Source organism: Apostichopus japonicus, chromosome 12 (genome assembly GCF_037975245.1).
Source record: "Apostichopus japonicus isolate 1M-3 chromosome 12, ASM3797524v1, whole genome shotgun sequence".
NCBI lineage: Eukaryota > Metazoa > Echinodermata > Holothuroidea > Aspidochirotida > Stichopodidae > Apostichopus > Apostichopus japonicus.
Genome location: NC_092572.1, coordinates 6,171,653 through 6,184,363, shown reverse-complemented (window position 1 = coordinate 6,184,363; position 12,711 = coordinate 6,171,653). Strand labels below are relative to the sequence as shown.

Genomic DNA, 12,711 nt, shown 5'->3' with positions numbered 1-12,711 from the left:
GCAGGTTTCTTTTATACTCCCTGATAAGTCACATCTTTCCATTCTTGTGTCTGAAGAAATTGCCAAACTTGTCTTTTGTTTATTGTGACTTTTTCTTTTGCTAGTTTGTAATCCTGGTTGCCTGAATGCAGGACTGTGTCACCATGGAGAGTGTCTCTGTTCAGACAGATTCCAAGGAGCAGCTTGTGAAAACCTCGGTGAGTACAACAATCTTAAGAGAAAGAACTAGAAAGCACTATATCCTAACAAAGACATGCATGTCATACTACTGACAATGGAGGTGTAACTTCTTCAGAAACCAGGTTTTGCATGCCTTTAGTTTTATCTTTTTGTTTATGAATATATTTGTGTGCTGATGAGATTCATTGAAGGGATGTACACAGAAACACAAAGAAAATAGAGAGAAATTTTGATGTTACAATTATATATAAGAACAACCATCAGCATTTACTGTGTATTGCGGATTGGTTCATCAAAAAATTGTGGTTCGTCAAAGCTAACCTGTTTCACACTGAGAACGAAAAATCAGCTTCTTTGAAACAGAAAAAAAAAAAAAAATAAATAACAGTCTGTGAATATTTCATGGTAAATGTTTTCCAAAATCTTTCAAATCTGTATTTTACAGAATAAATGTCAAATGTTTGGAGTGAACTGATCATAGCAACTCCATTCTGCTACTGGTCAATTCCTAATAGATAATTGCCTTGGTAGTTTGGTTACTGTAGCAACCACATTAAAGTGAATGGCTAGTCCATTGTGTCTTTTGTCCCACTGATAATTCTATTCTTCATTTCTATGTCATTACAGTGTGTATCCCCGGCTGCTTTAATGGAGGCACGTGCAACAACGGCACTTGCATATGTTCGGATGCCTACAGAGGCACTACTTGCGAAACTCCAAGTGAGTATATAAATCAATATTTAATATTTGCAATACTACCAACCAGACAACAATGGTAAGTTCATTGATGATATATGTTTATCACCTTTCCCACCCCCCCCACCCCATAGAAATCAATGTTTAATATTTGCAGTGCTACCAACCAGACAACAATGGTAAGTTCTTTGATGATAGATATTTATCCCCACCCCCACCCCCCTCCCCCATTGAAATCAATATTTAATATTTGTAATACTACCAACCAGACAACAATGGTAAGTTCTTTGATATATATGGTGAATATTTTCTCAGGAGTGATACTACACATGGGAAGGAGTGTTTTTTATTAAGCCCTTTTGTCAAATAGATTCTTAAAGCTATACATAGCAGGGGTATATGCATTATCCATCATAAAGGTGAGAAAATTTGTACCACAGATATTAAAACAATCGCATACTTTCAGTTGTATTCATGTGGTTGTTGATTTCTTGGATCCAGATTGTTCACCAACTTGCATCAATGGAGGGACATGTGTTAATGGAGTGTGTGACTGTGTACCTGGATTCACTGGTGAACATTGTCAACTACTGGGTGAGTACCGTGCAGTTCATTCTTTGAGGATTCATTCACCTATGGTAATTATCAACTAGTGGGTGAGTACAATGAAACTTGCCCAAATGGGGACTCACTGGTGAATATTGTCAATTAGTGACTGCCATGCATCTCTCTATGGGGACTCACTGCGTAGTCTTGTCAGTTAGTGGGTGAGTACCTCAGTCTACAGGACTCACTGGTATGAGTTAGTTGGTGTATACCATGCATCTCAGTCTATGGGGACTCACGGGTATGAGTTAGTGGGTGAGTACCATGTACCTAAGATTATGAGGACTCACTGCATATTATTGTCAATAAGTGGGTGAGTACCTTGGCCACTGGTATGATTTAGTGGGTGAGTACCTTGGATCTCAGTCTATGGGGACTCACTGGGTAATATTGTCAATAAGTGGGTGAGTACCTTGATCTACAGGACTCACTGGTATTAGTTAGTGGGTGAGTACCTTAGTCTACAGGACTCACTGGTATGAGTTTGTGGGTGAGTACCTCAGTCTACAGGACTTACTGGTATGAGTTAGTGGGTGAGTACCTCAGTCTACAGGACTCACTGGTATGAGTTAGTGGGTGAGTACCTCAGTCTACAGGACTCACTGGTATGAGTTAGTGGGTGAGAACCTCAGTCTACAGGTCTCACTAGTATGAGTTAGTGGGTGTATACCATGCATCTCAGTCTATGGGGACTCATGGGTATGAGTTAGTGGGTGAGTACCATGTACCTCAGATTATGAGGACTCACTGCGTATTATTGTCAATAAGTGGGTGAGTACCTTGGCCACTGGTATGAGTTAGTGGGTGAGTACCTTTGATCTCAGTTTATGGGGACTCACTGGGTAATATTGACAATAAGTGGGTGAGTACCTTGATCTACAGAACTCACTGGTATTAGTTAGTGGGTGAGTACCTCAGTCTACAGGACTCACTGGTATGAGTTAGTGGGTGAGTACCTCAGTCTACAGGACTCACTGGTATGAGTTAGTGGGTGAGTACCTCAGTCTACAGGACTCACTGGTATTAGTTAGTGGGTGAGTACCCCAGTCTACAGGACTCACTGGTATGAGTTAGTGGGTGAGTACCTCAGTCTACAGGACTCACTGGTATGAGTTAGTGGGTGAGTACCTCAGTCTACAGGACTCACTGGTATGAGTTAGTGGGTGAGTACCTCAGTCTACAGGACTCACTGGTATGAGTTAGTTGGTGTATACCATGCATCTCAGTCTATGAGGACTCACTGCATATAATTGTCAATAAGTGGGTGAGTACCTTGGCCACTGGTATGAGTTAGTGGGTGAGTACCTTGGATCTCAGTCTATGGGGACTCACTGGGTAATATTATCAATAAGTAGGTGAGTACCTCAGTCTATTGGATTCACTGGTATGAGTTAGTGGGTGAGTACCATGTACCTCAGATTATGAGGACTCACTGCATATTATTGTCAATAAGTGGGTGAGTACCTTGGCCACTGGTATGAGTTAGTGGGTGAGTACCTTTGATCTCAGTTTATGGGGACTCACTGGGTAATATTGACAATAAGTGGGTGAGTACCTTGATCTACTGAACTCACTGGTATTAGTTAGTGGGTGAGTACCTCAGTCTACAGGACTCACTGGTATGAGTTAGTGGGTGAGTACCTCAGTCTACAGGACTCACTGGTATGAGTTAGTGGGTAAGTACCTCAGTCTACAGGACTCACTGGTATTAGTTAGTGGGTGAGTACCTCAGTCTACAGGACTCACTGGTATGAGTTAGTGGGTGAGTACCCCAGTCTACAGGACTCACTAGTATGAGTTAGTGGGTGAGTACCTCAGTCTACAGGACTCACTGGTATGAGTTAGTGGGTGAGAACTTCAGTCTACAGGACTCACTGGTATGAGTTAGTGGGTGAGTACCTCAGTCTACAGGACTCACTAGTATGAGTTAAGAGTATGAGTACCATGGATCTCAGTGGGTGATATCATGTCAGGAATCCCAAACCTACTCTTTCCAAAAGACAATCAAGTTTTGCCTCTTCCATATCCTATCCTTCTTCTCCATAATTATTGTCCCAAAGGTTTCTAGAAAATCAAGCAATGGTCTCACATGCCCTGCTCCCAAAGAGCATTTTGTTTTCACATTCACTAAGTTTGTTTCCTTCTCTGGGAAATTTAAATCTATTCTTCAAAATGTAATAACCAATGAATAAATAAACCAATAAATGTAAACCTATACTTCTCAATCTTATACATCCATAATATAGTCAATAAATTATTGAAACAATAAATCGATAAATGTAAATCTATATTTCTCAATCTAATAAATGTATAAACAATAAATTAATACATTAATACATCTAATTTTAAATTTGACCTCCTTGAATGTACTTTTTCAAAATGTTAAAGCCATTTAAGGCAGCTAAAACTTTTGGTTCATCTCTGAGGGCCTTTTACCAGACAGAGGCACAGATGGTGTAAAATCCATAAGAACAATAGACTATGAACGCAAGAAAGAAGAAAGTGAAAAAATTTAGAAAACCAGCGGTTTCAGTGTATAATTTATATGGTATTGCATATCAAATCCTACAGATACCAAACGGGCAAATTGCTCCACACAGACGCATAGCAGTGTAATCAAATTGTTGAAGGCAGATCCAAACCATGTTCAATACTTTACGAGATAAAAATTCATAAACTTGAAAATAACCACAAATATGTGAACTACTCTCACTTGTTATTCCCTGAAGTTTCATTGGTCAGTAGATTGCCCAACATATGCATATGCATCACCACTCTTTGTTAATATTTTCCACAGCTTGCACCCAACCCTGTCTCTACGGGGGCCACTGCTTCAATGGCAGCTGTGTGTGCTTGAAAGGGTTCACAGGGCAGATGTGTGAATCGCCAGGTACCTGAATGCATCATGAATATTTATGAATATTATGCATCATGAATATTTATGAATATTATGCATCATGAATATTATGCATCAATCATCATTATTCAAATTCATCATTCATTCTTCAGTAATTGTCATTTGCATATATACTGTCTTAAAAGAACAAAATGAAACAACATTGCTTGTGGCAAGCACATGTATTTAAATTAAAAAATATATCCTCTAAAAGCAGAAAGCGAAAAAAAAAAAAATCTTCAAGAAGCATTTTACTTTCTTAAATTTAGTTCATTTATCATAAAGTATGTGTTGGGCCTTAAGCCCCATTACCGTCAAAGCAAAGCCATAATTAGCCAAACTCATTTGTTTTGCTTCGCGTCCATTATTCTAGATATAAACAATTTAAAGTTGTTAAAGAAGGAAAGTAGTGTATCTTCTGTTACTTCTTTGTTTCTTTCTTATCAAAATGGGAAAAAAAAGGGCGAAATAAAAGTACAATTCTGCAGTATATGAATGTTGAAAATATTCCAGTGTTCTGAAAACCACCCAGCTAACAAGTAGCCTATTCATTTCTCATCAGCTATAAAGCTAGAACAAAACATGATTATAAGGACAAGTATGGCCCTAGGGTCTTTGAAGCCAACTCCCATGAGGGGGCAGGGTAGGGGGTGGGGCAAGTAGAGGATGCATTCTGAGACATATTAAGGGTCTTAATTAGGCCTGTAACTATGTCTACACACAAGTTTTTGCTTTTATCTACTAGTAATTTTGTTTTGTGTGGGGTTGTAAAGGGAGTAGGGATGTACACCTCCTTCCCTCATCCCTCCTTCTCTGACCCCCTGGATCCACAATATCAGATGGGCTCAGCTGCCCCCTCCTACTGTACAGTATATAAATATGTAAGTATACTTGTGTGGTACAACCTAATAAGTTGAAAATATGTCAAAGGCCCCCCCCTCTCATTAAAATATTGGTTTTGCACACCTGTGACAATCAAGTATAGATACTTTATATAGTGATATATTCTTTGCTACACACTTTGAAGCTTTTGTTCTGCAAACACATATTCTCACTTGCATGCATCAATCATTCCCATCCCCACCTCCCCACCTCCCCACCTCCCCCACCTCCCCCACCTCCCCCTACCTCCCCCCACTTCCCCCCAATGCTTGGGAGGGAGACAAAATGAGTGGAAGTTGACGTAGGATATGACAGTTTCAATCCGACTTCGTTGGGTTTCTGTGACAGGAGGTTACTGTTGCTGGAGACATATCTGTGTCAAGAACACAAATGTTATGCTGGAGGAATATTTCAGGATACAGATGGATAGTCAACATCTCCAGTGGTAGCTCATCAGTTTTTCAGTTTTTCCTTTTGCTGTATAATGCTGCAAACTCTATCATGTATACTCACAAAAGATATTTAGAATGACACCAATCTATATTTTATTCAATATCAGTTGTTACATTCTTTCTGTTTTGGTTCTCATTTTATTCACTTAACACTGGTACCTATTTAATGATTCTTAAGGTTAAATTAGAGTGTAAAAATATAAAGGAGAAGGGGGGGGGGAGGAGGGGGTGTGTTTGTCCTGTTTTGATTCTGTGAGTGCGGCAAGTTACCAATGACCTGGGAGTACCTATCGTTACATGAGAAGGCCTATCCTTGAATTACCTTTTTTCCCGCTTTGATTTGTTTGCTTACAGTCATCACTGTTTAAACTCACAAATCTTTGAGAAGGTTTGTGGTCTATAGTCTAGTTTGGTATTTTTCTCCTTAATACCTGAGCTTCATACCTGAGTACTGTTAATTTCTCTAATTTTGCTAACTATACTTAGTGTGTTCTTGATATTATTATCTATCCTTTCTTTTTTTCTCCATTGTAATGTTAGATTGCTTAGAGGATTGTCAGAACGGTGGTTATTGTGAATATGGTAGATGCACTTGTCCAGTCAACTTTGTTGGGGAACAGTGTGAGACAGAGGGTAAGTCAGTTTGGATTATGATTTCTTCCAAAGTTAACAAATTTAGCATATTAATATGATTTATCATTCAATGTTCAAACAGTCTGTAATGCTGTTTAATGAGTGGTGATGTGATACGATCACACATATTTGTGGTTTACGTTCTGTTTATAATTACAAACAGGCCTTGTCTTTTTAAGGGAGGCATGGGAGTGAAAATGAATGAAACTTAATATGAAACAACTGAAATATATAGCCCACAGTAATAAAGAAACAAGATTTACATTAAATACAAATAGAAATATGATTTTGTTCATCATTCATCAACTCAGCCTGGTGCTTGGTCTTGCATCTTACATGTGTGATAAACATACCCTCCATAGGCCTATCACTGGAGTCATAGACAATGTTGGAATATGATCTTACCATATACTATGTATTGCAGGGTTCTGCCGCTGCCGGTCGGCGCCGGTCGGACCCGACCAGCACGCTGAATTACCGACCGCCACAATCTGCCTGAGTGACTTTTCCGACCGGCACTTATTTTCGATAGGAACTCCAAAAAACAGCTCCATAGCCGGAGGGTCGAACGTACAGAAACAATCTGTTTGAGACTAGGGGAAATCCAGTTCATAACTGTTCAAAATATCCAACACATCACAGTGTCATACTTAATAAAAATTACCAGAGTTCCGCATTTCAGACCAATGACTGTTTTCCGTTTCCAACTCCTGATCGTACTTTTGATAGTTTCATTTATATCTATTTTATCGCGCGAGACACAGGCACTATCCAGCTAGCTAGTACACATACGGCCGTTAACCTTCGTAACGGGTGAATTTACATCATATTGCATTAGGCACGAGTGACAAGGGCTGGAAAACCTTGCGAACCGTCCGAACCAGGTTCGCGGGAAATCCGCGATGCTCGCGGGAAATCCAGCCCGGCTGGCGAAAAAAAAAATCGGACAAAAAAAAAATCGAAAAAAGAAAACAGGACGAAAAACAAACAAAAAAACACAAAGGACAAATAAGTACATCTATAAAAAAACAAAAAGTAAAATTTCACAAGAAAAGTTTCAGAAACAAAAGGAAAATGTTCAGAGAGCGTGCTTGCAATTTTAGTCACAGTACCAACGCGTAATGATGTGTCCCCAACCCACTTACAATGGCTATTTCGCAAGCTTCAGGGTATACGTGTCACACGGACACCCACGGCCCAGCGCGGGAAGGTTGCTGTAATAAATCAGCCTAGCGGAAATGTTTTGAACAATATTGCGATTTCACGTTCTTTTATATTTGTATTGTATGTTGGTTAGTAAACGTTTTCTTTCGTATGAATTTGACTTCAGTTCAGTGTTCCCACTAAGGTGCGGGATTCCCTTCAACTGACTCAGTAATCCCGCAAAGTAAACATTTGTCTGCTGGAAATCCCTGCATCGTTTTTTGCATTCGCGATGAGTTTATACTCAATGTACAACTTATTCACTTGACCGTATAGAGAAAAAAACTGAAAATCAATTGTGTACCAATTGTGTACGGATAGGTGTTAGGCTACACCTTTCAAATTTTACGAAATATCGAGCAAAGCACTTTCGAAAAATTCACACCAAACTTGCATATCGTACTAAATGCAACTAATGTCATGTAAACAAGGCTCTAGTGCATCCATTTATGAATATACCGTAAGACCACATCTGGTGTTAAGCAGGGGGAAAAGAAAGTATTTTCTAACATTTCCAAAAATGCCGAAAAAATAATATCCTACCATAGTTAAGTGTCTAGCAAATAGCCTAACCACCTCGGCGGTTATAACGGATCTCACGTAACTACAAAATCACAACTAATTGTATTTTGCCGAGTTTATGTTTTCTACAAGAACATGGAAACAATATTTAGCATTGAGTTAATCATGCCAAGTGGCCTAAAACATGTGATTACAAGGGTAACTTTCATAAAGATGGCCATAGCAAGGGGCCTTGATATCGTGCTATGCGTGTATGGTATGGACTGTGCCTCGTGTTTCATGGAGTGTGCATGCGGAGGAGTCAGTTGGCTTGAGGTGTGTTTTACTTACCTAAATGTAACGGGGATATTTTACCTACTTTTCTTGAACGTCTAAGATATCATTTCGCATAACTTTACTGATCCTTTACTGACTGACCTAATTAATTCTAGAGTGGAACGAAAAAAGGTTACTCCATGAAAAGTTCCCTGGCAACGTGCCAAAAAATGTTAACAAACAGGTGTTAGACAGGGGATGAGCTCACAGTTGTTTGGCAAGGTCACTGCTGTAATTATGTGATATCCTTTCAATGAACCGATTTCATAGGCCCGATGTTGAATAAATGAGAGAGAATACATAATTCATTATGATTCGTCTTTATTTGGGAGTGGACTCTCACTCACTGTCCATCTAAAATTATCATCTCAGCCTGAATGATTTATTTAATAGGCACCACCGGCTGGTCTGTACTCTGGTGCTCCAGATATTTTAATTAATCCATTAATTATGAAAAATTCCAGACATGAGATCTCTTTCAAAGCTGTCTACATGTGGCTCAGAATACTCGGGAAGGGCCGCTTCCGGCCATCTGGGGGGTTTCCAAAACCCAAAATTTTCTTGTACGCTCCGCGCCAACCGATGGTGGCGCTCAGCTTAGATAGTCCTGCCGGCACTCAATCCACCCTGGGCAGAACCCTGGTATTGTAGTTCCTCTTGCAAGCAGGAACTCGCGAAGAAGCCTCATTGGCTTATGAAAGCATTACAGTATTACGTCCATAATTATGAATTGTCAATTGTCAACAACTCTGTAACTGGACGACATACATTAATCTTGGGGTGACTTGAACCGGGGACCTTATGATTGGAAGGCACTGGCGTTAACCACTGAGCTAATACTCCACACTCCACTATGTACCCTACACCAGGAGGAGATCACAGACCGACTGTCTCTGTGGAAAGGGTGGGTGGGTGAGAAATAATATGAAGTAGAGAAATGTTAATATACAAATACTGTAGTTTAGTTTACTGTGTGTGTCAATTACCTTTTCTGCTGCCTGTGTTTCTATTTGCCAATCTATGATTTAATGAGTGTAAAGTGTGTTTTCTCACTTGTCAGTCTGTGTGCCACGTTGTGCCAATGGCGGGACCTGCGAGAACAGCACCTGTCAGTGTCCTGAGTTATTTTCTGGTCTCTACTGTGAAGAAAAGAGTGAGTTATTCAGCTTTTCTTTTTGATTAAAATTTTGGCTCAATATTATAATTTTTGTACTAAAATTAATTTGATATTGCACGATATTGTCTGGACTAGTCAAATTGTATTTTCATATATATGGATACATTTATACATATTAATTTGCTTGACTTTGTAATATCAAGGCTTCACTGATTGTCAAATTTACATATATGATTTTCTTTGCTTTTAATCCTTCATTTTCCTTTGTACATTTCTAATATTTTTCATGTTAATTTTTACAATGCATTAGTTAAACTTTAGACATTTTATTTGAACATTGTCTATTCTTGTTTTTTTGTCATAGATTGTCGTGAAGATTGTCAAAATGAAGGTTTCTGTAACGAAGGTGTTTGTGAATGTCCGTTCGGATACATTGGAGAATTTTGTCAAGGAAGATGTAAGATTTATAGAATAATACTGTTAATCCTCAAAGTATATATCTATATTTGTCAAGGAAGATGTAAGATTCACAGAATTATACCGTTAATCCTCAAAGTATATATCTATATTTGTCAAGGAAGATGTAAGATTTAAAGATTGATACTGTTAATCCTCAAAGTATATATTTTTATTTGTCAAGGAAGATGTAAAATTTACAGGATTATACCGTTAACCCTCAAAGTATAAATCTATATTTGTCAAGGAAGATGTAAGATTTAAAGATTGATACTGTTAATCCTCAAAGTATAAATCTATATTTGTCAAGAAAGATGTAAGATTTACAGGATTATACTGTTAAACCTCAAAGTATATATCTATATTTGTCAAGGAAGATGTAAGATTTACAGGATTATACCGTTAATCCTCAAAGTATATATCTATATTTGTCAGGGAAGATGTAAGATTTACAGGATTATACCATTAGTCCTCAAAGTATATATCTATATTTGTCAAGGAAGATGTTAGATTCACAGAATTATACTGTTAATACTCAAAGTATATATCTATATTTGTCAAGGAAGATGTAAGATTTACAGGATTATACCGTTAATCCTCAAAGTATATATCTATATTTGTCAGGGAAGATGTAAGATTTATAGGATTATACCATTAATCCTCAAAGTATATATCTATATTTGTCAAGGAAGATGTTAGATTCACAGAATTATACTGTTAATCCTCAAAGTATATATCTATATTTGTCAAGGAAGATGTGAGATTTACAGGATTATACCATTAATCCTCAAAGTATATATTTTTATTTGTCAGGGAAAGATGCCAAACATATTTACAGATATTTACCAAGTGCAGCATTGGTTTCACATACCAATGATTTCCCATAAGCTCCCTGGTAACAATGTGACCTAAAAATAGTTTGAACTATTTACAGATCGGAGTGTTATGATTTTCTCAAAGGTTTCCATCAAAGCAGCTGATGAAACCCTTGGGAGTGTAACATCTCTTCAGCGGGTGGATCCTCGGCAGGCACCAGAGACGTCTGGGTCCTCTCTTTGCAAATGTCTTGGCTCTAAATAGTAGCTAGGATCGGATGTGTTCTTATGCACTGCTGTTTAGGTTGTAATAATGTCGGTATTTAAGGATTATTCTTGTCCGGCCTATTCTTCCTCTTTGAAGGAGGAATCCTGGCTCTGCCAGTGCATCTTAGAGGACAGTTTAAATCTAGTCTGTAGACTAGTGATCAAGATATTTTGGTGTTTGACATATTGATTAATACCAAGGTTGATGATATTATGATTTTCAGTGATCGGCTGCTTTGAGAGACCCTGTCAGAATGGTGGAACTTGTAACCCAAACGGCTCCTGCAATTGTCCCGAGGATGTGGATGGAAGGTTTTGTGACAATCTTAGAACTGGTAAGGATTCTATCGGGGAAATATAATGGATTGGTAGATGTAGCATGCATTATAGTTTGTCAAAGCTGAGGGGCTGCATCGTGGTGAGGGAGGTGAGGGAGGGGAAGGGGAGGGGATGGATTGTTAATGCAGACAGGCTCTGTACAGTGTAATCTTTTCATCCTCTTGAGTTTCACACAATAGGAAATTGCTGGTGTGCAGAGAAAACCTAAATTATTTTATTCTTACATATATACTTGTGATTTTATCCGAAGGAAACTATATAAAACTTCTTGAAAAAAAAAAAAAAAACTGTTGCTTCGGAATCTTTATACATGTTACAGTATCCCTCAATAAAACTCAGTGGAAGTCTTAAGTTGTAAATGTTTCTATGCAGACATTGTTACAATTCAATTTGGTGAATGGCTAAATGAATTTAATTATGCGCAGCTTTGAATCACTGCTGTTAGTAGTACTAACAAGACAATAAGTAATTACAAACTGGGTAATAGATTGAACAACAATCTACGTATCTGGATAGTTAAACAATCGTGGCTTACACAGCTTTGAATTACTGCTGTTAGTAGTACTAATAAGACAATAAATGAATTACAACCTGGTTAATTTATTGAACAACAATCTACGTATCTGGATAGTTGAAACAATCAAACATTAAACATTTCTTTTCTCGTCCCATTTCATATGATGTTTGTAATTTCTTGGTGTATCTTCCTTTTGGCAGAGGTTGTTCAACTGTGTCCTCGTGGGTGTGCTAATGGAGGAACTTGCATAGATGGGATATGTATCTGTCAGAATGGATACACTGGTGCCTACTGTCAGGATGAGGGTATATAGGACACTTTTATGTATTTTATAGTTAAAAAGACCAAAATAAAATAATATTTGCTTTTAAGAAAGGTCACAAGTAACGTCCATATTTAAAGGCACTGTCAGAGTTTCTTGCATGCAAATTGTTTTTTTTTCTGATTTCCATTGAGATTTTGGTTATTTGTATTAGGATCTTCCCTGTCTATAGCAAATACCACCCGAGTCCCCTGTTTTTGGCCTAAGACGGGAGATTTAATATCTACCCGAGTTGGTAATGCTAGCCATACTGAATGCTCCTCTGCACAAATTCATCATTGAACACACAGTGTACTATTTCAATGGTCAAGCCAAACTTGTCTTTACACACAGGAAAGTAGTGCTTGGCATTAGAGCACTTGTGTTTACAATCATATGGTGGCTGGTCAATGAATTATATGCACTCAAGGATGAGCCCTAATGACAGTATCCTAGGTAGTATATTCTGTCAAGTAACAAATTATTGTTGCTTGAGTGAATTTGAGGAGGACTG

General features: G+C 38.2%; 1 protein-coding gene across 9 annotated transcripts in view; it reads left to right on the top strand.

Annotated features, from left to right (window-relative positions):
• Window positions 1–12,711, top strand: part of LOC139977877 (uncharacterized) — a 221,559-nt gene that overhangs the window by 62,422 nt on the left and 146,426 nt on the right. For 8 of the 9 annotated variants that reach the window (XM_071987580.1, XM_071987579.1, XM_071987578.1 and 5 more), the window contains 9 exons: window positions 105–197; window positions 808–900; window positions 1,378–1,470; window positions 4,280–4,372; window positions 6,253–6,345; window positions 9,446–9,538; window positions 9,867–9,959; window positions 11,265–11,375; window positions 12,097–12,201. In XM_071987580.1, coding sequence (XP_071843681.1) covers window positions 105–197; window positions 808–900; window positions 1,378–1,470; window positions 4,280–4,372; window positions 6,253–6,345; window positions 9,446–9,538; window positions 9,867–9,959; window positions 11,265–11,375; window positions 12,097–12,201 — 867 coding nt within the window. The remainder of the gene's footprint in view (window positions 1–104; window positions 198–807; window positions 901–1,377; window positions 1,471–4,279; window positions 4,373–6,252; window positions 6,346–9,445; window positions 9,539–9,866; window positions 9,960–11,264; window positions 11,376–12,096; window positions 12,202–12,711) is intronic. The other variant, XM_071987576.1, reaches the window with a different exon arrangement.